Genomic DNA, 25,059 nt, shown 5'->3' with positions numbered 1-25,059 from the left:
TTAAGTGCATCTTAGATATTCTAATTAGCATTTTACATCTTATTTTTACCTTATTTATTGTCTAATACTTTTGCTACCACTAGATGACAGACGAAGTGTCTACTATCGGGGACAATTGGTCAAAGTTAAGCAAATCGAGCTATAAGGCATAACGCAGCCAACATGTAATGTCCTCATGTGACCACAAGGTCCACATAGTCATAAATGCACATAAAATGTGAACAGTACTGTGCAGTTCAGCATATCCCAGCTTTTTTGGATTCAGCCACCCCCACCGGAAAACCTGAAAGCCAATTGTTTATGTGTACACACTAGGGATGTAACGATGTACCACAAGACAGTTAAAAATCGGTGCACATGTGCCACGATTCGAATCGGTAATTCATGTAAAATGAATCGATATTCACTTTAAACAGCAGAGGGCACTGGCGCTATTCACCTCGCCTGGTTGACGTTACTACACAGAGGTGTACGGGATTTTCAAGCCAAATTTATTTATTTGAGGATACTTCTCTATTCTTTATTTGTATTATCCATTTATTTATATAATGTGGGATTTGTTTAAAAATTTTAATTCAGGGTTTTTTTTACACAAAAAGGGAAACGTGCAGCATTGTTTTGCATAGTTTGTGCCTACCTCAGAAATAAAATGGCATTAATTATTTAGATAAATAAAAGATTTTATTTGATTTTTTAAGAGAAATAATTAAAGGAAACTGTCATAATTTGTCTGCAATTTCATTTTGTTTAAAAAAATCGGGAAAAGGCCGCTCAGGTGGCGCAACGGTAAAAACACATGCTGCAACCAGAGCTGGGATCTCGAATACATCGTATCGAATCTCAGCTCTGCCTTACCGGCTGAGGCTGAGCGCTCACATGAACAACGATTGGCCTGCTGTTCAGATGGGCGGAACTAAGCCAGATAGGGTCTCTCTCTGTCAGAATGGTGCAATTACGACCTCTGCTGACTGATTAGAGGCGCCTACACAGAGCTCTCAGGGTGTGTCTCTCCGTAAACAACGCTAGGTGGCACAACACTCGTCAATGTGTGGGTGATAAGATGCATACGGCTTGCTGCCCACGTGTTGGAGGGGGCGTGGGATAGCTTCGATATCCTCGGTCAGAGCGGGGATCGGCATAGGCAGAGAGGAAGCATGATGCAATGGGGCAACTGGACACGCTAAAGGGGGAGAAGAAAGCCGCATCGTGAACCCAGTATCGTGAAACGTATCGCATCGTGGGTAGAGTGTATCGTTACATCCCTAGTACACACCCAGCTGGCCAATAGCACTGCTGAGATTCGAACCCAGATCTCAGCAGTGGCGAGCTATCGTAATACATCGCTGAGCCACTCGAGCACCAGATCTGTTGTTTATATCATACTGTAGTAAACAGGAACATTAACAATACAACACTGTTTTTAACTTCTCGCATGCTCCTTTCCAGATTGGTTTCAAACAGAGACACAATAGTGACAGTGACAGTAGAACGACTGCAGGCCTAAACACAAATCCACACATGCACACCCACACAGTGAGCCACTGCAGCATGAGTCACTGTAGAAGCAAAGCTGCCATGAGTCTGGGTTGTTCCAATCTGTATCTGCCTCGGAGAGAGAACCCATCACGTACAATGCAAGCACAACCACCAGAGACGAGGAACTGCTTTCTGGGTTTATATACACTGATCAGCCATAACATTAAAACCACCTCCTTGTTTCTACACTCACTGTCCACTTACCATAGTTCTACAATTACTGACTGTAGTCCACCTATTCTTTACACATCTTTTTAGCCTGCTTTTACCCTGTTCTTCAATGGTGGATCATTCTCAGCACTGCAGTGACACTGACATGGTGGTGCTGTGTTAGTGTGTGTTGTGCTGGTATGAGTGGATTACACACAGCAGCCCTGCTGGAGTTTTTAAAAACCGTGTCCACTCACTGTCCACTCTATTAGACACTCCTACCTAGTTGGTCCACCTTGTAGATGTAAAGTCAGAGACGATCGCTCATCTATTGTTGCTGTTTGAGTTGGTCATCTTCTAGACCTTCATCAGCGGTCACAGGACGCTGCCCATGGGGCGCTGTTGGCAGGATGTTTTTGGTTGGTGGACTATTCTCAGTCCAGCAGTGACAGTGACACGCTGCTGTGTCTTATCCACTCATACCAGCACATTTTTCATTTGTATAGCATTTAAGTGCCTCACGTTTACTGGTTATTTTGCACTATGAGGTGGTCCTAGCAATCCTACGGCAATTAAGGTAGAAATCGGTCAGTAATAATGTCCAAGATGTCGAAGTCTAAAGCAGCTAAAAACACGACTCGGGTAACTGAGTTTGGAAAACTCCCAACCAATTCTGTGGATTCTGGGGGATGTGTCAAAACACAAGTATTTTCGTATACGACACCATTGCATACAGCTGTTAAGGTAGGCTATGCTGAATATTGTAGCTTCAGTTCACTCTATAATTCAATTTATTCAATTTACTGTTATAAAATGTGGCACTTTGCTTTAAAAAAGTTTTATAAATAAGCTCAGTGAAATTAAGCACATTTTCCTGTGAATTTATGAGGGCCATAATGATAAGTTAACTAGTTAACTGTTATGCCCATATTTGGAGACCCGGGTCTAAGCCCGATTTTCAATGGCAAAATTTAATGGGGTTTTCAAAAAATCGGCTCTAACGCATCCTGTGCTAAATAAACACGTTCAGAACCCTATACGTTTTGTCCTGTGTACATTTTTCTCCTGTACATCACTGGATCCCCTGAATTACGAGGTTGTTAAAGGGTCGTAATACTAATAATGCTACACGAAAGCTAATGCTACTGCGCATTAATTAGACGTCAATGAACTACACCAATCGAATCGACGGAATGGGCAGCCCGCGTTTGGTGAGTGCAACCAAAGGCGTAACACCCGACCATCCTTGCTTTCTACTTTAATGTAGCTAGCTACTAAAAATATAAAGTAAAACTTGTGAATATCACTCCACTGTTACTCTAGGGTGGTACGCACGCTGAGACGCTAGCCTAGTTGTTTGTTTGTAGCCTTTAGCTAAATAACTTTTTATATACGTATGTTTTAAACATATAATTTATACGTTTATCTTCCGTGTGTTGTTGATTTAGTTTTATTTTGTTTATCGTAAAAAAGCGCTTGTGTTTAATAAACGTAAATTCGTGCTGTGTTGGAAACTAGGAAACTTCTGCTACCGGCATCCGAACGAAGCCGGTTTTGTTTGTTTTTGTACTTCAGCGCATAAACATCTTAATTATCCAGAATTAAAACCGTTTTCGGTCCGCACGAAGCGCGTTTGTGTTTGGTTGTGTTCTGTATTTCAGCTCTTAAAACACCTCTGTTTTGTGGGGAGTTATAACCGTTTCTGTTCGTAGGAAGCGCGTTTATTTGTTTAGTACACCAGCGCATAACACCGTTCTCCTTTAGAATTACAGCCGCTTTTGTCCGAACGAAGCGCGTTTGTGTTGGTTTGGTTGGTGGTTTTTGTATTCCAGCTTATCATCGCCTGTTTCATCCGGAATTAAAGCCGTTCTTCTGTGACAACCAGCAGAAGCGCCGGTGAATCCAACATAAACATCATCTCCAACTCATCTTGTAAAGCTAAGTATATTTCTTTGTTACTATGGCCCCAGCAGGAGCATTATATCCATGTTCCGAGTGTAATATGTTCAGTTATTCCTTCTCCGTGTTTAGTGATAACTTTACATGTGATAAGTGTAGATTAGTTGTTAGTCTGACGGAGAAGATCTCAGTGTTAGAAGGGCGCATTCGGGCTTTAGAACAGACTACTACTAGTGAGGGCTTAGATTCAGCTGTAGCAGCCCCGAATGCCAGCATTTCAGGTATAGAACCCCAGACTCCGGCATTAGAGCCCTCACAGCGGGGCGACTGGGTGACGTCTCGGCGACATAGTCGTAGGGCAAAGCACCGACCATCTCAGTTGCACGTGTCCAACAGGTTTTCCCCACTCAGTGAGCCACCCGCTGAGCAGCCTGTTAATGTAAGTGCTCTGGTTATAGGAGATTCTCAGCTCCGACACGTGCGTATTGCAACCCCCATAGAGACACCAGCAACCATAGTCACCTGTATTCCGGGGGCCAGGGCGCCCGACATCAGAGCAAACCTGAAAGTGCTGGCTAATGCTAATCGTAGATTTTCGAAGATTGTTATCCACGTTGGCACTAATGATGTTCGTTTACGGCAGTCTGAGGTTACTAAGAGTAATGTTAAAGAGGTGTGTGAGTTAGCTAGGTCGATGTCTGAGGCAGTAGTGTGCTCTGGCCCCTTACCGATTCGACCCAGTGGCGAAACCTACAGCAGGTTGTTGTCGCTGAACCGCTGGATGTCTAAATGGTGCTCAGAAAATTGCATTGATTTTGTAGATAACTGGTCCACTTTTGAGGGAAGGCCTGGTCTTTTGAAGCGGGATGGTGTCCACCCCACGTGGGAGGGTGCTGCTCGCATTTCTTGCAGCATAGGTGACAGGCTTTACCACCGCGTTAGTGTAGCGGCAGATAGTGTTAAATGACTATCCAGAGCCAAGACCAGGCAGCAGACTAACAGGCCTAACCGACTGTCTGCGAGTCGCCATCGGACGTCACCCGGAATCCTTAGGTCACAAACCATTGAGACTGTGTCTGTTTACCGTGGCAGGTGTAAGCCAAAACAATATCAAAAAGTATGTCATAATAACTTAATTAAAATTAATCTAAATGAGCATCATGAAAACCATAGTAAAGCTAAACTAAAGTTAGGACTTCTAAACATCAGGTCACTTGCATGCAAAACAGTAATTGTAAATGAAATAATTACAGATAATAGTCTTAGTGCACTTTGTTTAACTGAGACCTGGGCTAGACCTGATGAGTATCTAGGTTTAAATGAAGCATCTCCTCCGGGTTACAGTTATGAACATAAGCCACGTCTTAGTGGTCGTGGTGGAGGAATAGCCGCAATTTATGACAAGGACATAGGTCTTACTGTAAAATCAACTCCCATAACAAACTCGTTTGAAGTTCTTATCTCTGACATAACCAATAAATGTTCATCTGATAAAACTAGTATGTTTAAGCTGGTTACTGTTTATCGACCCCCTGGTCCTTACTCAGAATTTCTTAACGAATTTGCCGATTTTCTTTCTAAATTAGTTTTATCAACTAAGAAAGCTTTAATTGTTGGTGACTTTAATATCCATTATGAGGATAAATGTAATCCACTCAAAACTGCGTTTGATTCTATTTTAGAATCCTTAGGCATCACCCAAAATGTAACAGGACCCACTCACCGCTGTAAACATACCTTAGATTTAATACTTACTTATGGTATAAACATAGACAACCTGGAAATTGTACCACAGAATGACTTAATCTCTGATCACTCTCTACTAATTTATGAAGTGTCCCTGTCCAATAATATACAGCAACCGCATCGTTTTAAATGTAAGCGCACTATTACATCTGCAACTGCAGCAGCGTTCATAAACTGCCTACCAGAATTACCAAATATACCAGCATCAGAACCTAAAGAACTAGATCAGGCAACTCAAAACCTAGAGACTGTATTGCACACAACCTTAGATAACGTAGCCCCACTCAAAACTAAACTGATTAGGGAGAAAAAACTTGCTCCTTGGTACAATGACCACACATGCGCACTTAAACAAGCAGCACGAAAATTAGAACGCAAGTGGCGTCACACTACACTAGAAGTGTATAAGATTGCTTGGAAAGATGCTCTAACTGAGTATAAACATGCACTTATAAAAGCTAAATCTTTATATTATTCATCCCTAATAGAGAAAAATAAAAACAATCCCAGATTCCTTTTTGAGACAGTGTCCAAATTAACTAAAAACGTCAATGAAACTGAATCTAATATATCGCCTGACTGTACCAGCGATGATTTTTTAAAATTCTTTAATGACAAGATAGAAAAAATACGACTTCAGAGTCAGAGTGTGTCACCTGCCAATGTTAAGTATGGACTCACTCCGAGCAGCATTGGTGATAACAGTGGTGATAATAGTAACGAGTTAATCCAACTAAATTCCTTTAATCCAATCTCCCAAAATGAACTAACTGTGTTGATTAAATCATCGAAGTCATCATCGTGTATACTCGATCCTGTTCCAACTCGTTTACTTAAAGATTTACTCCCAGCTATTGTAGAGCCCCTGCTTACATTAATCAATGCATCCCTTAGCCTTGGATATGTACCTAAATTGTTTAAAAGTGCTGTTATTAAACCACTGATTAAAAAACCTAATCTTGATCCACATGTACTAGCTAATTATAGGCCAATTTCAAACCTTCCTTTTGTCTCTAAGATATTAGAAAAAGTAGTTTCCAAACAGTTATGTTCTTATTTGAATGAAAATTGTATTCATGAAAAATTTCAATCAGGATTTAGACCCAATCATAGTACCGAAACCGCATTAATTAGAGTAGTTAACGAGTTGTTAATGTCTTCTGATAATGGATGTGTCTCTTTTCTTGTTCTATTAGATCTTAGCGCAGCGTTTGATACGGTCGATCATAACATTTTACTGGAGAGGCTAGAAAATACAGTAGGTGTTAAAGGACTCGCACTCTCTTGGTTTAAATCATATCTGACTGACCGCTCTCAATTCGTTTATGTAAATAATAAATGCTCGGAAACTACAAAAGTAAAGTATGGTGTTCCACAGGGGTCGGTACTGGGACCGCTATTATTTACACTCTATATGCTTCCACTAGGTGAAATTATTCATAAACATGGCATAAACTTTCACTGCTATGCAGATGACACACAGCTGTATATATCAGCCAAACCAAATGATACTGACACAATCAGTAAGATAGAAGATTGTGTAAACGACATAAAAAACTGGATGTCGTGTAATTTTCTTTTACTTAATTCAGATAAAACAGAGGTTTTACTTGTTGGCTCTAAAGCTGCAAGAGACAAGTTGTCTAACCTGGTGCTAAACTTAAACACGTTCTCTGTTACTCCCAGCCCAGATGTAAAAAACGTAGGTGTCACAATAGATTCAGATCTCTCATTTGATACACACGTTAATAATATTACTAGAGTTGCTTTCTATCATTTGCGTAACATTTCTAAAATAAGAAATATACTATCTGTTAATGACGCCGAAAAACTGATCCATGCGTTTATAACTTCTCGGTTAGATTATTGTAATGCTCTTCTAACTGGATGCTCTGGTAGATCCTTAAACAAACTCCAGTTAGTTCAAAATGCAGCAGCTCGAGTGCTAACTAGAACTAAAAAATTTGACCATATTACTCCTGTTCTATCATCTCTACACTGGCTGCCAGTTAAATTTCGCATTGATTACAAAATACTTTTACTAACTTATAAAGCGCTACATGGTCTGGCTCCACAGTATCTGAGTGAGCTTATTAATTACTACAACCCAGCACGTCCACTTCGTTCACAAGATGCAGGGTTACTTATAGTTCCTAAAATTAAAAAGATCACGGCTGGTGGAAGAGCGTTTTCCTACAAAGCTCCACAACTCTGGAATAATCTTCCTGCCTCTATTCGGGATTCGGACACAGTCTCAATGTTTAAGTCTAGACTGAAAACATATTTATTTTCTCAGGCTTTTGATTAGTATAGACAAAGGCGCAGAGCTTGGGGGTTCTTGGTCATAGAAACTTGTGGTGATCAGGGATGTTGGGTTGCTGTCGTCCTGCCTCTCTTGTCCGATCACTCAGGTTTGGTGACGGTGGGGAGATGGGCGCTGATGTCCTGTGAAAGCCTTCATGACCTAGTTACCTGCTCGCTCTCCCTTTTAGTTATGCTGTAATAATTAGGGCTACCGGAGTCTAAAATTCTCTGTAAAACTGTTTGTCAACCAGCATTGTACATTATTGACTACATTCTCTGTTGTTTTACCCCGAGGGCATTCTGATGGAAACCTGTTCACCCGCCGAGGTTAAGGATTGAAGTCGAGACTGCCGGGACAACGATGCTGCTCCTGTCAGATGTGACTGGTCTGGAGTAATTGCAACGACAAGAAATCACTACAGACTTTATTGAAGACTAGAGCGGATAACAACTCTATTATTATTTAATTGTTTATTTATCTATTTATTACCAGTTATGACTTTTAGATCATTTAATTCTGTGTTTGTATGATTTGTGTAAATCGTGTATTTATTTAAAGTATCCTCCAGGCCACCCATGAAGGATGGGCCCTGCTGAGTCTGGTTCCTCTCAAGGTTTCTTCCTGTAATTTTCAGGGAGTTTTTCCTTGCCACAGTCGCCCTCGGCTTGCTCAACAGGGGTTTTTGTATCTGTTGGTCCTGGATTTTGTAAAGTTGCTTTGAGACAATGTCTATTGTAAAAAGCGCTATATAAATAAAGTTGACTTGACTTGACTTGACTCTGGTGAATAGTGCTGCTTTGTGCGGTTATTTAAGAGGCTTATGAAAGAAAAAAAAAAAGAAAAATTTAAGAGGCTTCCAGTCAAGTGACGTCAATTCAGTGCGCATTAGCATTAGCTTACATGTAGCAATATTCATATTTCTACTCTTTAACGACTTCATAATTCAGAGGATCCAGTGATAATAGACAGAAGAATCTTCATAAAACAAAACGTAACAGCTTTGGAACATTTTTTATGACTACAGGATGCGAGAGAGGCAAGTTTCGAAATCTCCATTCATTTTTCCCATTCAAAATTTCTCTTAGACCCGGGTTACCAAATATGGGCATAACAACATGGCGTGGACTACAAAGTGACGACACGACTTCAGTGGTCTATGGGACGGGTCGTGTTTTATAGCTATATAAAACCCTGCACCTACAAGAACTGAAAATAAACCCAATCTGTAGGATGTTCAAAAAAATAGAATACAGTGGGTAAAAAACTAAACAAACATAAAAAGTACATGGCCAAAAAATGGAAACAAATGAAGGACACAAACATCTGCAGTCCACAAAGTAGAAAGTGGATAGAAAAGGGTCACGCAGAAATGAAAAATTTCGTCACAATATGCCAAAGTGCTCAGAGTGCCTTCTTGGAAAATAAGTAAAGAATGGAACCCCACACAAAAAGGAAACCCTTAGCATTGTACCTTGTAACTTGATGTCACTTAAACTCAAAATCTTTGGAGAAATTTGTACCCTTAACTCAACATTTCCCTTAAACTTGACGTGTGCGTGACTGCCACTTTGTTGAGCGCTTGGCTGGAGCGGTGCGGTAAAACATCATCAAAGTGCAAATATGAGACGAAACTGCATTCGTGTGGAATAACTGTCAAATTCTTAAAGCATCTACATGTATGTGTTTAGCTGGATTTACCTCCTGTTTCACTTTTAAACTTGTGTTATAGCTCGGGGTGCTGAGAAATTGTGAGAATCAGCTTTTCCGAGAGAGTCTAAAACGTTTATTCCTCGCTTGTTGTTTTAATACAATAAGTCATGTTAAGTTTTGTGCACCGTCACACTCCATAGGAAAGCACAGAGGTGGTTTTGCCGCATCTCATGTGAATGCGCCCCCTACTGAACTCGCTAAGGAATTCGGTATTCCCAGATCAACCATCTCCACGATTAAAAAGCATAAAGAAACAATAAAGAAGTAAAAGTAAAGTGCAAGTTTTATTGATGTTAACTGGTTTTTTTTACTGTATTTCAGTGTTTTTTGAATTATATTTGTCTTATATTCTGTGTATACGTGTCAAAAACAACCCCATTATTTTACATTAGCCTAAAATATACACAGTTCCATGGGACCTGGAATGCATTAACAGGTTTGACATACACCCTAATGGGAAAAATACATTGAAACTCGATGCTTTTTAAAATCGACGCCACTCCCAGAACCAACTGACGTCGAGTTTCAAGGTACCATTTGTGAACTGACTTTTTGTTGTTGATGCTTTTTATATTGCATTATCTTTTCTAAATATACAAAATAGGTATAGTGTATCTAAAACGCTTTGTTTAAAGTGCCCAACAGCCCTGCATAATTAACTTCCCAAAAGTAAAACTTACTGCTTTAATTCCTTTTGTTTGCGGGTTAGGTAAGTGCACATGCTGTTGTAATGGACACTAAATAGCAGGTGGGAGTAACTGCTGAGTTTAATTGCAATTCATGCATTATCTTTAGGTTAGTAGCACAGCTGCAGGGATGCAGAAAAGAAAGAATTCTGTAGTCGGACCTCACAGCATAACTTCTTGAAACATCTGTCGGATGAATGTTCATCTGGGTTTCTTCTCTAAATAAAGAAAGCCGTTTCTCAGTAGTAATGGTTTCCGCAGGCTGAAATAAACGTCTATGGCCAGCAATGTCCTGAACAAAATAAGTAACAAAATAATTTTCCCTCTTGCAACATTTCGAGCTGAGGCTATAAAACAGAGGATAGGTGGGATTAGCTCAAAATGCCCCACAGGGGATGCTGGAGGGAGCAACGCATCAGCAGAACCAGCTTGTTCTGAACTCTAGCACTCAGGGTCCCTCCCTCTCTCTCTCTCTCTCTCTCTCTCTCTCACACACACACACACACACACACAGTGTATGTTTGTCAGATATTAAATATCATGGGCATTTCACCTTGCCAGTATGGGCTGGTTTTAATTTGAAGCAGTTTGGTGATGCAGGACTACTTCTACCTACCCTAAACCCACACACATAAAGCGAGCGGCATGGTGGCTAAGTGGGTAGCACTGTCGCCTCACAGCAAGAAGGTCCTGGGTTCGATCCCCAGGTGGGGCGGTCCGGGGCCTTTCTATGTGGAGTTTGCATGTTCTCCCCGTGTCCGCGTGGGTTTCCTCCGGGTGCTCCGGTTTCCTCCCACAGTCCAAAAACATGCAAGTGAGGTGAATTGGAGACACTAAATTGTCCAAGACAGTGTTCAATATAACTTATATAATTTCTGCCCAATTGCGTTATGCTTCCTCTCTACTGGTGCTGACCCCTACCCCTGATTGAAAAGGGCGAACTGACACACGCCCCCTCCGACACGTGAGCAGTACCCGACTGCATCTTTTTCACCCGCACGAGGCTAGTTCTCATGCCAATCAACCTTGTGCACGGAGAGCCACACCTTGATCAGCATTATTCCTCTACTCTGTGCCGATGTCATCAATCAGCCAGCAGAGGTCGTAACTGCATCAGCTATGAGGTCCCTATCCGGCTCCTTACCCCTGTCCAAACGTTGTTCATACGGCCGCCCAGGCCAGCCGGATGGCAGAGCTGAAATTCGATACGATGTATATGAAATCCCAGCTCTGGTGTGCTAGCGTTTTTACCCCTGCGCCACCTGAGCGGCTGATTTCCTCTATTTTTGCATATTGGACACACCGAATGCTGAGAGTTGCCACTGTTCCCATGTTTTCTGCATTTGGACATAATTGCTCTCACTGTGGTTCGCTGGGGTTCCACAGATCTGAAAGGGTGTTAGAACCCTTTATTTTAATAACGTATTTTTACATCTCTACTAGGGTTGGGCGATATATCGAGATTTTATAAAATATCGATATATTTTCATACGCGATATAAGATAAGACAATATCGCATATATCGATATAGATGTTGCGTTCCAGTTAGATCAGACAGTTCGTCTTTCTCTTCTCCCAGTTTGTCTCTGCACATGTTCACCTGCCCCGCCTCTCTCCCTCACTGAACACAACTCGCCCCTCCCCACCGCTTCACCAGTAATTCCTGCAGGCAGCGATAGCTTGGAGACGGATAAAGACATGACAGAAGCTATCAAAGAGGAGCTGCTTACTAAAATGAAAAATAATGACTCTTTTTGGAATTATTTGGAGATGGTTCGAATTCAAAGTGTCAGATGAGCAGCAGAATAATGTATTCTGTAGAGAACGCCGAAAACAAGTCCAGATAAAAGGTTCCAGCTCCGTGTACCTTCATTCGTTTTCACTTCAAATCCCAAAGTTAAAAAACAAGAAAACGAGTCGTTATTCGTTTCAAAAACCAACACAAGCGCATGCACGCGCTGACATGCACGTATTTACTTCACGTTAAGTGTTGAGAAAGTAATAATAACGTAGCGGTGCGTCTCCTGTTGTTCTGACTCTTGTGTTTGTATATGTGATGTGCATGTATTTGCTCTATCTGTAAATACAAACATTATGGGGAGTGATTTCTGTACTGGATGTTGTACGTGGTTGTGTTAGTTTATACTGGACGATCGCCTGACGACCGACACGTCATTTATTTATTTATCTTCTATTATAGTATTTCTTGTTGTCGGCCAATAAACAACCAAACATTATTAAATTGCATGAACTAACTCTGCAATAAACAAGGAGCAAACAGCAATTAAACAACAAATAAAGCTGTTAAATAATAATGAAGTGCATGAAGCAGAACGCTGATTAAAATGCATTAAATGTTGTAATAGTTACACAGTAACATGAACGATTAGTTCTGCCTGTATTACAGAACTGAGTTCTATACGTTAAAAAAAATTAATGTAAATGTTATGGCGACATATACATAAAATAATGTATAAAGTCCAAACATGTGGGGGGTTAACGAGGGGTTTACTTTAACGGGGTTTTACTTTTAATGTCACACAAGCTCAGCCGGAAACCGTATCATTCCGACATCTTCCCTACACACTCGCTCCCTGCGCCCTATAGTACACTTAACATTCTTAAAGGGCCAGACAATATATTTGTAATTAACATTACACAACAGGAGATGCCTTAGAAAACAACTTTTTTTTTTTTCTTAGAATAGCTCTTTTTTTTTTTTTTTTAAGGAAAAATAGTTCTCGTGTGAAGCTTCCCCAGCATGAATATTAATAAAAGTGCCTGTAAAAAAATTGGAACATGTAGCTTTGTCTCAGAAGTGTCTTTTTGTTATTACCTTATGGGATAAAAAAAATATCGAGATATATATCGTATATCCCCGTTCAGCAAAAAATATCGAGATATTATTTTTGATCCATATCGCCCAGCCCTAATCTCTACTATTATTTATTTTGAGAGAGCTGCACACTAGTAGCACTCTACACACACCTGTCACTAGGTAGGGGACAGTGGGTGACCATGTCTCCATGTCTCACACACACACACACACAACAGCAAAGTTTTATTCATTACATCCTACATAAAATATTACTGTCACTGTTACCATTTTTACTGTTGTTACTATTTGTTTTTTTCTTTTTTACCTAAAACTCGTGACTAAGCATTGGCAATATAATTGTCCTTATTTGTCCTGCCAACAAAGCTACCTTTGAATTGAATAGTAAGCTGTGTTGATATCTTCTAGCCTACTTTACATAGCTGTAAAAGCCAAAATCACTGCTAACCCAACTCTTTAAAGGACGCTGGTGGCCCAAACACACCAATCGGTGCAGGAGGAACTAAGTCTAAGCAAGTAAGCAGACAGGAAATAAGTGGGCAACAGCTGTAATGTACTGGACTATTGATTGGAAGGTTGTTGGTTCAAGCCACACCCGTGCCAAGTTGCTGTTGTTGGGCTCCTTGCTTGCCGTCCGTCCACATTATTTTAATGAACACATGATTCAATGGACCAGTGGGCGATCTTTATTTGCTCTGATGTGCAGTGCCAATGCCTGTCCTTTGCAGGTGCTTTTGACAGTGTACAGGGGTTGACATGGGCACTCTGACTATGCAGCCCCATAAACAAAAGGGTTTGTGTGTTGTGACACATTCACCTCTTTATCAATTTAAGAATTGTCTGCACTTCAGCAGATAATTAGCTCCCCTTCTTTAGGCCTTACCAGGTGCCATAGCTTTAATGTCCTCTGGCATCAACCAACAACCTGTCGATGGTTTGTGGCTTGTCCTTTCTTGGACCACTGTTGGCTGGTACTAAACACTACTGCTTGTGAGCACTCCTTTCAGATTTGGAGACACTTCAACCCACTCTGTTTACCATAATGATTTGGCCTTATCAAGTCCATAAAGTCTTTATGTCTACCCATAACCACACTTAACAAGTGAACAATGAGTAACTGCCAACAGCCCAACATTTTATATATTATTTACTGTGAACATTTGAACATTTGTTTCAAAATAGGCATTGGTATGCACATGGGGATGGTCCTGTCAGAGCATGAGGTGTCAGAGCAGTACTTGGGGCTTTAATTTGTTCACTGGTGGCACTTGGTCGAGAAAGGTTGACATCCACAAGTGCGAGGCAGGGTTTTTCAAACCTTGGGTCGTGACCCTTAGGTGGGTCACAGTGAAAAATAATAATTTAATAAAGATGTAGGCAAACGCCCCCCTGTGGAGGCTTTATGTTACATCTTGTAAACCACAGTGGGACCAGACTGTACAGAGAGAGTATTAACATCATTAATGCAAAAAGAATTTTAGTTAGAGGCATGTGTTAAAGACCTAAAACTACAAGCAAAAAGTGATGACTTACAATCAACTGCTTGAGACCCAGAAAGTTTTGTTCCACCGAGTTTGCTGTTAGGACCTGCCTCTTCATTGCTGCTTGGTCTCCCAGGAAACGCTGCATCAGATCTTTCACTGCATCACCCTGCATCATACATAATGAGAGTCTGAACCGCTGGCTTCATGTTACAGTTTCTATACTGATTTATTCAAACAGTTTATTCCCAACTGGCATTTAAACACAATAATGAGATTCCATTCTATTCTTCATTTTAATAAACTTCTTTATTCTAGTTAGGATGATACCAGGCCTGATTCTACCAGGAAACATTGGCCACAAGGCAGAAATACCCTGGACAGGGCACCAATCCATTGCAGCAGAATGGAATTTAAATGCCTATGGATTTAAAATGGGAATTCATAAAGGCTTTTGTAGGTGTAATGTGCAGGTGTCCCAATACTTTTGTCCATAGTGTATTTGTCCTCCTTGCAACTCTTGTGGAGTGAACCACTGTGCATAAATAAAACAAATAATTCACTGGTAGTGAACAGGGGGCGGCACGGTGGCCTCGGTGGGTAGCACTGTCGCCTCACAGCAAGAAGGTCCTGGGTTCGATCCCTAGGCGGGGCGGTCCGGGTCCTTTCTGTACGGAGTTTGCATGTTCTCCCCGTGTCAGCGTGGGTTTCCTCCCACAGTCCAAAAACATGCAATAAGGTTAATTGGAAACACTGAATTGCCCTATAGCTGTGTGTGTGTATGTGCGTGTGTCTGCCCGGCGATGGACTGGCGTCTCGTCCAGGGTGTTACTGTGTGCTTCGCTCCCATTAAAAAAAGCTGGGATAGGCTCCAGCGACCCCCTCCCCCACATACACACCTTGCGTAAAGGCCAACGGCACAAGCTTAAGCTGAGCGCCTGTGATCTTTGATCCCTCAGACGACGCTGCATCAAGAACCGATATATCAATAGCTGATATAAGCACATGGGTGAGGGATTACTTTGGCAAACCTTTGTCAAGCACTACAATACAGAGTTACATGCACAAATGCCACTTAAAACTTCATAAAGAAGCCATATGTTAACCATGTCCAAAAGGGGTGTCGACTTCTCTGGGCTCAGAGGCATCTAGGATGGACCCTCACACAGTGGAAACGTGTATTGTGGTCAGATGAATCAGCATTCCAGGTTTTTTTTTGGAAAAAATGGACGCATGTGCTCCGGACCAAAGATGAAAAGGACCATCCAGACTGTTATCAGCAACAAGTACAAAAGCCAGGGTCTGTCATGGTATGGGGCTGTGTCAGTGCCCTTGGCAAAGGTAATTTACACTTCTGTGATGGCAGCATTAATGCAGAAAAGTACATTGAGATCTTAGAGCAACATATGCTGCCTTCAAGACGTCATCTTTTCCAGGGACGTCCATGCATTTTTCAACAAGACGATGCAAAACCACATGCTGCACACATTACAAAGGCATGGCTGAGGAAGAAGAGGGAACGGGTACTGGACTGGCCTGTCTGCAGTCCTGACCTGTCCCCAATAGAGAATTTTGAAAGGAAAAATGCGACAACGACCCCGTACTGTTGCACATCTTAAGACGTGTTTGCAGGAAGAATGAGACAAAATAAAAGCTGAAACACTAAATCACTTGGTGCTAAAACGTCTCTTAAATGTGGTGAAAAGGAATGGCAACATTACAAAGTGGTAAATGCTTTACTGTCCCAACTTTTTTTTGGAATGTGTTGCAGGCCTGAAAAGCAGGAATGGATGTTTATTAATAAATGAAATGAAGTTGAGCAGATAAAACATGAAATATCTCAGGTTCATCCTGTCTGCAATCAAATAAAAGTCAAAGTAAATGTACGAAACTCTGTGTTTTTTATTATTTGCTTTTTCCATGCTGTCCCAACTTTTTCTGATTTGGGGTTGTACTTCCATTTCTAGTCACAATTTATAACCAAATATCCAGAAGTCAGAGACATTACGGGATCTCAGGATCATCCAATATTTGAGGATCAGGTGTCATTATATAAAGCAGAGGCAAAAAATTGTAAATAAAGAAACCCATATACACTCACTTGCAGGTTGTCAAACTTGAGTCCGGGCATAGACAGCCGATCCCTTTCTACATCCGCCGGGTTGACCTGCTGAGTAGCCACAGAGATGAGGATTTTCCTGGTTTGCTCAGAAGGCAGCCACGCATCGTAGCGCCGATCCGCTTCACTCATACTCAGAGCGCTCGCGAATGGATCATCACTCCCAGAGAAGACTTCCTGTAGCTTATTAATGGTCAGTGCAGGTGCCGCTGGGCTTGTAACAGGCTTTAAAATGCTCTCTTGAGTAGCGTGACTCAAGCAAGGACTGACATTTTGATGCAGTGCTGAAGGAATACCGCTAGAGCCTGGGGAATGTTGGCGCTCTACTGTGGGTGAAGCTTTAGGTGACTCCGCGTTCGGATTACTGACCGAAATGAATGACGAGGACGTCGTGAAGGAATCGAAAAAGTCTGACGCTGGGTTGACCGCGCCGTTGTCCGAAAAGAATTTACTCAAGCTGGGGCTGGGTTGAGACACCATGGGTGCAAACTTATTGGGTGTTTCGTTGGGATTAGTGCTAAAGCTTGGCGATTTGACCATAGTGGGCTGAAAGCCGTCAGGTACCAGAGATTGAGCTTTGGTCTGCGGGCCTTGGCTGAATATGGTGCACACTGGGATGGATTGGTCTTTAGGTTTGGTGACTTCAAACTCGGTTTCCTGAGGTCTAGGACTGAGCGGAGCAGGCCGAGTGGCCGTAACCGATTTATCATCAACATCCTGCTCTATGGCTTGGTCTTTTTCCAGTTCAAGTACAGATTCAGATTCAACACCAGCATCATGTTCAGTTCCTCGTTCGTTCTCCTCTTTCGCCTCCTTCTCTTTCTCCTCTTCGAGATCTTTGGAATCAAGGGACACCTTGTCACCTGCTTGCTCCAACAAGGAGTCGATTGGGACATCGTCGTCTTCACTGTTGGGCGAGTCCGAAATCATGACACTCTCCATCATCTGGTCGTTGAGTTTATCCATGATGCTTCCTGAAGCAGCACTGTCATCCTGAGGAGAACCGAACGCTTCTGCGTCCAGGTCAATGCTCTCCTCTTGAAAGATAGGATTGGTGGTGATGGGCTGGTTGCTCATTATGGAAGCATCTAGTGGATGAACCACAGGTTCTTCGATCTCAAATCTATCTAGATCCAGAGTCAAAGGCCTTTGAGCTGCATCCTCACCACTGTCCATGGCTCTTGCCTGCCAAACACATTGTGAATAATTAGTTTCACCACTAAAGCAAGGCGCAATGTGAAGTAGTTCATACTGCAATAACCTCAATTACCACAATCTTGTCTATTATTATTATTTTTTTAATATATCCCCCAGTCTGGTCGTGTCCAATCACCCTGATTGCGTCCTCTATACTGATTCGACCCTTCACCGCTGACTGAGGACGCCTCTCAACTGACATGCGCCCCCTCCGGTACGCAGTCAGTACAGACTGCATTTTTCACCCGCACGATTCGATTTCATATACTTGACAGGCACTGTGCACGGAGGGCCACACCCCCATCAGCATTATTGCTCAGCCCTGTGCAGGCGCCATCAGTCAGCCAGCAGGGGCCGTAGTCGCACCAGTTATGAGGACATATGATCCGACTTTCTTACCCCTAAGAACAACAGCCAATCGTTGTTCATACTGCCGCCCAGCCTAGTCGGAAAGGCAGAGCTGAAGTTCGATACGATTTATTCGAAAACCCAAACTCTGGTGAGCTAGCGTACTTTACCGCTGCGTCACCTGAGCGGCCAATCTTGTCTCTGTTTAGCTGTTTAAGCATAGACTCACGTAAGCATACACAAATTCTGTAATTTAGAATTTAAAAGCAATAATTCTGCTCCTGTGTGTGCACCATGTGTGCAAGAACACCATACCCACAGTAGACCAAGAGACTAAATCTAGCCTTGCAACTTTTTAACAAGTTAACAACCTCAAACATTAAACCATTCAAGACTTTTTACAAAGAGAACAAAAAACATAAATGTCCTAGACAATTTTCCTGTTTCACTACATTTACTAATTTATACATGACTTGGGCAGTTATATACAATCAGCCAAGAGGATTGGGTCAAAAGTACACCACAATGCTAATTATGTCTTACCACAGATGTGCCTGCCACCACTGGCTTTGCAACAAAGCCCCAAAAAACTTGAGAATAATATTGTTTACAAAAAAAATATAGAAGCACTTTGTAGTTCTACAATTACTGACTGTAGTCCATCTGTTTCTCTGCATGGTTTGTTAGCCCTCTTTCAGCCTGTTCTCTAATGGTCAGGACCCCCACAGAGCAGGAATTATTTGGGTGGTGGATCATTCTCAGAAGTGCACTGACACTGACATGGTGGTGGTGTGTTAGTGTGTGTTGTGCTGGTATGAGTGTTGGTATCAGACACAGCAGCGCTGCTGAAGTTTTTAAACACCTAACTGTCCCTGCTGGACTGAGAATAGTCCACCAACCAAATATATCCAGCCAACAGCGCCCCATGGGCAGCGTCCTGTGACCACTGATGAAGGTCTAGAAGATGACCAACTCAAACAGCAGCAATAGATGAGCGATCGTCTCTGACTTTACATCTACAACTAGGTAGGAGTGTCTAATAGAGTGGACAGTGAGTGGACACAGCATTTTAAAACTCCAGCAGCACTGCTGTGTCTGTCTCATACCAGCACAACACACACTAACACACCACCACCATGTCATTGTCACTGCAGTGCTGAGAATGATCCAGGGTGAAAGGGGGCTAACAAAGCATGCAGAGAAACAGATGAACTACAGTCAGTAATTGTAGAACTACAAAGTGCTTCTATATGGTAAGTGGAGCTGATAAAATGGACAGTGAGGGTAGAAACAAGAAGGTGGTTTAATGTTATGGCTGATCAGTGTATATAACAGAGACAAACTGTCATGGGAAGAATATAAATCGTTAAAGAGTCAACTGTCAGTTTAGATAGTTAAATAGCTGTAAACTACTTAGGTAGCACTCCAAGTCCATTTTATTAAACATACAGTGCACTAATACAGTTATTATTAGTATAATATAATTATTATTTCTAGCCCTTAAAGCTAACCTCATTTTGGCTGTGCTCCAAAAAACATACTACTGTACTACATAGTATGCATAATCACCGCTATAGTCTCTAATACATGAAAGCACTTTTTAGTACACAGTACAACAGTACGCTGTTTGGGACACAGCCTTACAATCGGTAGCCTGTTAGCAAAACGCCATTAGTGGAACGTTCTTCATTTACAGACGCGGTGTATTCTCGGTAAATGAATAAACACTGCTCAAGTGGCGTGTAAAAATTATTTTACATACAACAAATACACTTTAAAGCGTTAAAACGTTTATAACAGCCTTACCTTCGTTTTTACCTGTGACTATCAGATGTGCAGCTAGTACGCTCCTTATTCTGCACATGCGCAGTATTGTAGTCGACGTCGGCTATGACAATTGTGCGTTCAATATCACAACTACACACTAAATAGTGCACTAGTTAGGATAATTTTCAACTTTTTTGTAGCTTCTATGAGCATTGTGAAATATCTTTAGACATTTCATAAGTTGTTAAAGACATTGTAATAGTCTTGTAATCAAAATTAAGCCTAATGCGCTCCAAATGCACATTTTAATGAGTAGGAAGTAGGGATTATGAGGCAATTTGAAACACAGCGCAGGACGGTATCCGAGAAGGATCATTTTTTACTAAGGAGAGTTAGTCCGTATTCTTGAAGCAGATACGCAGTCGAAACTGAAAACATGAAGTGTAAATAGGACGATAATACGTAAGTTCTCCTGTCGCTATTTACGTAGAACATTTCCAATCGCGGAACTTATTCCAAGCGAGGAAGGGAAATACAGTATGTGAATGGCAGCTTTGGATTTGATTGTATACAGTTGAATGATTAATAAAATATAAAGGAGTTATAACAGCGCTTACCAGTGTGACATTATTGTAAAGAAGCGTTTTGGAAAAATGGAGGATGATGCACCGGTTATTTATGGCCTTGAGTTCCAGGTACAGCAGCTGTGTTTACTGTTTTATTTATGTGCACTGTGTTAAAATGTCAGTCTTTATGCAATGTAGAATACACTTTATAATGATTATTATATGCTCTAATGTACACCGATCAACCATAACATTAAAACCACCTCCTTGTTTCTACACTCACTTACCATATAGAAGCACTTTGTAGTTCTACAATTACTGACTGTAGTCCATCTGTTTCTCTGCATGCTTTGTTAGCCCCTTTTCATGCTGTTCTTCAATGGTCAGGACCCCCACAGAGCAGGTATTATTTGGGTGTTGGATCATTCTCAGCACTGCAGTGACACTGACATGGTGGTGGTGTGTCAGTGTGTGTTGTGCTGGTATGAGTGGATCAGACTCAGCAGCGCTGATGGAGTTTTTAAACACCTCACTGTCACTGCTGGACTGAGAATAGTCCAGCGGTATAATAGGGCAGTATCCTGTGACCACTGATGAAGGTCTAGAAGATGACCAACTCAAACAGCAGCAATGGATGAGTGATTGTCTCTGACTTTACATCTACAAGGTGGACCAACTAGGTAGGAGTGTCTAATAGAGTGGACAGTGAGTGGACACGGTATTTAAAAACTCCAGCAGCGCTGCTGTGTGTGATCCACTCATACCAGCACAACACACACTAACACACCACCACCATGTCAGTGTCACTGCAGTGCTGAGAATGATCCACCACCTAAATAATACCTGCTCTGTGGTGGTGCTGTGGGGGTCCTGACCATTGAAGAACAGGGAGAAAGCAGGCTAAAAAGATATGTAGAGAAATAGATGGACTACAGTCAGTAATTGTAGAACTACAAAGTGCTTCTATATGGTAAGTGGAGCTGATCAAATGGACAGTGAGTGTAGAGACAAGGAGGTGGTTTTAATGTTATGGCTGATCAGTGTATATTATATTGATTGTATATTACAGTTCAGTTATACAACCCCAAATCAGAAAAAGTTGGGACAGTATGGAAAATGCAAATAGTAACTTTTATTTGATTGCAGACAGGATGAACCTGAGATATTTCATGTTTTGTCTGGTCAACTTCATGTCATTTATTAATAAACATCCATTCCTGCATTTCAGGCCTGCAACACATTCCAAAAAAAGCTGGGACAGTAAAGCATTTACCACTTTGTAATGTTGCCGTTCCTTTTCACCACACTTAAAAGACGTTTTGGCACCGAGGAGACCAAGTGATTTAGTACATGATGGACATTAAATATATTTGATCTATATAGATGTTGCTTTGCATACTTTAGATGCTGACGTTTGTGATATCTTAAGTATGTTTTCCATCTCATGGCATCCATGCAGAATATAATGTTTGTGTAAGCAACCATTTGTGGGTCCTTAGTTTTCATATAGGGATTTTGCTTTGTCTTTAGTCAATTGTCAATTTTTGGTTTTTAAATTCCTGCATGACTTCCATAGTTAGTTTTAAATGCTATTTTTAGTGACATTTCACACAGTGAATATTGAGATTTGATCAAATCTTTCCCTGCTTTGTAGATATCCGTTATCCCCTTAATTTTCAGATCCTCAGTCAGCTGCTTAAAGGAGCACATAGTTGTTGAGTTTAGGCGTAAGGTTGGAAGGGTTAGATCATTAATTACACTCTGTATCCATTACTGATGTTCACTTGCTTAATAAGTCCTAATTAGTCTGTAAAGTCCTAAAAAAGTAAATGATGATGTTTGTAGCAGGAAGTTGTAAAGGAACTGTACATTTGCAGAATTGTTTTATTTAAATCAGCAACATATATAACGTTCATTATTGAATTTTCCACTTCAGTGTTGCAGTGATGATTCCCCTTCTGTAATAATTTTAATGTTAATACTTATGATTACATTTTTCATATTTATATGTACAAAGTCAAGAATATTGTGTGTGTAAATGTAATGTGAATAAATGCATTGAAAGCATATTAAATTAACAATACTTAACGTTTGACGTAGCTTTAACCCTCTAATCCTAGCCCTACCATATCTGTAAAAGGCTTCTGATCTAGTCACTGTGCCACAAAGGGAAAATTTCAGATGATACAATTTAGAGACAAGCTTTTCAATGACTAAAATGCTATTTAATTTTGAAACATATTAAAAACCCTTTAAATCTTAGTTTTTAATCTTCATATATGCTTAGATGGTCCTACTTTCTAAAATGTTTGTTATGTAATATAAAACTGCTTAAAATTATTATATAATTTATTTTGATGTGTTAAAATGTGTTCACATATAGGAGGTATCATACAATAATGTGATATAACGTAATACATGTTATATAATATGCAATTTTAAAATAAAATAATAGATTTGCATGTCATGTCTATTTTTATGAGGTTTTTTTACATGTTTGCTTACTTTATTATTGCTATTTTATTTAAAACCACAGTTATTAACCACAGCGTCAGGTATTTCATGTGTCTGTAATATATCAGTCCATGCACTAATGCCCATCCTCTTTCCTCTTGTTTTATTTAGTGTCGTGCTTTGACCCCTCAGACGGCTGAAACTGATGCTATAAGGTTTCTAGTGGGCACCCAGTCTTTCAAATTTGATAATCAGGTGAGTATCCCTAAGATATATATTTAACAACTTGAGGATAATTTCACATATACACCCTGTGATCTGCAGATTTATTTTCTACTGACACATAATATAATGGAGTTTGTGCACATGTATGTCTTTTGAGCTAACTTTGATTAAAAAAACCTGATTCTAAAATTCCCTGTTAGCCATGCCTGAAATGCAAATGTAAATGGTATGAGAGTTCTAAAACACTGCTGATTTGTGAATAACCTTCATTCTTACTCAGTGCGCATGTGACAGGTGTTACTTCGAATCATGCACAGTATTTACAGTTGTTACCCCTCTTGGAAGAGCAGGCAGCATTTGCAGCCTAATCAGAAAAACTTGTATTTGTTGATATAATTAAAATTTCACATGATGGAGCTATTACACATTCAAATCCTTAATTTTTTACTTTTTGTTGTTCAGTTAGTCATTATTTAATCATTTAAACCAGTGGTTCTCAACCAGGGGGGTGTCAGTGAGCTCAGTGAGGGGGGGGTCTCGTTGCATTCAATTGATATGAATATCAAAGAATCACATTTGATGGGATGGGAAAATCAGTATGCTATTGGCATATGGGAGATTTCTTGTGATGTCATAATTTATTTGAAACTGCCTATGTTTAGCCTATGTTGGGTCTTTGAGATGGGACACATAGTTAATTTGCCCACCACAAATGTGCAAAAAACAACAGACGGCGACTATGAAAGATTACGATTCAGACGCTGATGCAGATCACGTTACCTTTTGTCATTAAAGCGGTAAATCTGAATGCGTACGAATATTACAGGAGTAAATAATAAACACAGGGGTGTCAAAAAGAAAAAAAGGTTGAAAAATCACTGATTTAAACATAAATAATGAAGTTGATTTTGTCAGTATGGGGTCTGACTTCATGTTTAAGTATTTTGCATCATGATCTGCTTATAATAACTACACTAATGTTGCCAGGAAAAGCCTTTTTTTTGATTAGCATGTTTAAGTCCCATCTTGAATAGTAAATGGTTCACTACTGAATAGTTCAGGTTTGATGGTTTAATGTTTGCTATTTTCTGTCTGTCCGTCCATCAGTCCGTCCGTCCATCCATCCATCCATCCATCCATCCATCCATCCATCCATCCATCCATCCATCCATCCATCTATCTATCTATCTATCTATCTATCTATCTATCTATCTATCTATCTATCTATCTATCTATCTATCTATCTAATCTATCTATCTATCTATCTGTTTATCCATCCATCTATCCATCCATCTGTCTGTCTATTTATCTATCTATATATTCTGCATGGTGAACAGTATGTGGGCACTTAACCATTAACTCGTTGGGCACCCCATTTCAAAACCATGGCTTGTCTTTATGGTTATGACAGCCTACAATCCTTTGGGTAGGCTTTCCACAAGATGTTGAGCTGTGTCTGTGGGAATATGTGCTCTTTCAGTCAATGGAGCATTTGTGAGGCCTGGCTTGCAGTTGAGGTTTCAGTGTTCAGTAGGGTTGAGGAAGCTCTGTGTGGGCTACTAGCTTTCCTCTATAGCAGGGGTGTCAAAGTCATTTTCACCGAGGACCACATCTGCATGATGGTGGCCCTCAAAGGGCCGTTTGTAACGTATCCTGCTGTGATTGCAGTCTGCCTTTTACAGTAAGTCCTGGACAATTTGTTGTTTTTCTTGGAGGCTAAATTCTGTGTTTGGTGTAAAAATGCCAAATTTATACTGTATATTTATAATGTATATCTACATTTATATTGTACTCCTTTACCACAGACACAGCCTCATAACACAAGAGACATACCGGTTTTTCTTCTTGAAGCACAAACTTGTATTCACTTTCCCATCTTTCATTACATTTTCTCCTTCTGCTTAATTTTTCTCTTCTTGTACACTTTGGGATTATTTGTAAATATTTCTCAACATCACTTGTTGGAAAACCGCCTCAGTTAAATGCTGATGTGAAAACCTGCCATCTAGTGACTGTATGCGGTCACTTTGCAGG

General features: G+C 40.7%; 2 protein-coding genes across 2 annotated transcripts in view; one reads left to right on the top strand and one right to left on the bottom strand.

Moving 5' to 3' along the window:
* Nucleotides 1-19,866, bottom strand: part of trappc12 (trafficking protein particle complex subunit 12) — a 50,174-nt gene extending 30,308 nt beyond the window's left edge. The window contains exons 1-3 of the mRNA XM_063007050.1: nt 19,820-19,866; nt 16,451-17,653; nt 14,402-14,518 (exon numbers count right to left, since the gene is read on the bottom strand). Of these exons, the coding sequence (XP_062863120.1) occupies nt 14,402-14,518; nt 16,451-17,644 (1,311 nt within the window). The 5' untranslated portion in view covers nt 17,645-17,653; nt 19,820-19,866. The remainder of the gene's footprint in view (nt 1-14,401; nt 14,519-16,450; nt 17,654-19,819) is intronic.
* Nucleotides 19,867-20,352: 486 nt separating this feature from the next.
* Nucleotides 20,353-25,059, top strand: part of eipr1 (EARP complex and GARP complex interacting protein 1) — a 70,855-nt gene continuing 66,148 nt past the window's right edge. The window contains exons 1-2 of the mRNA XM_063006987.1: nt 20,353-20,475; nt 22,972-23,055. Coding sequence (XP_062863057.1) covers nt 20,434-20,475; nt 22,972-23,055 — 126 coding nt within the window. The 5' untranslated portion in view covers nt 20,353-20,433. The remainder of the gene's footprint in view (nt 20,476-22,971; nt 23,056-25,059) is intronic.

This window comes from Trichomycterus rosablanca, chromosome 13 (genome assembly GCF_030014385.1).
Source record: "Trichomycterus rosablanca isolate fTriRos1 chromosome 13, fTriRos1.hap1, whole genome shotgun sequence".
NCBI classification, from domain to species: Eukaryota; Metazoa; Chordata; class Actinopteri; order Siluriformes; family Trichomycteridae; genus Trichomycterus; species Trichomycterus rosablanca.
This window is presented reverse-complemented; position numbering and strand designations above follow the sequence as displayed.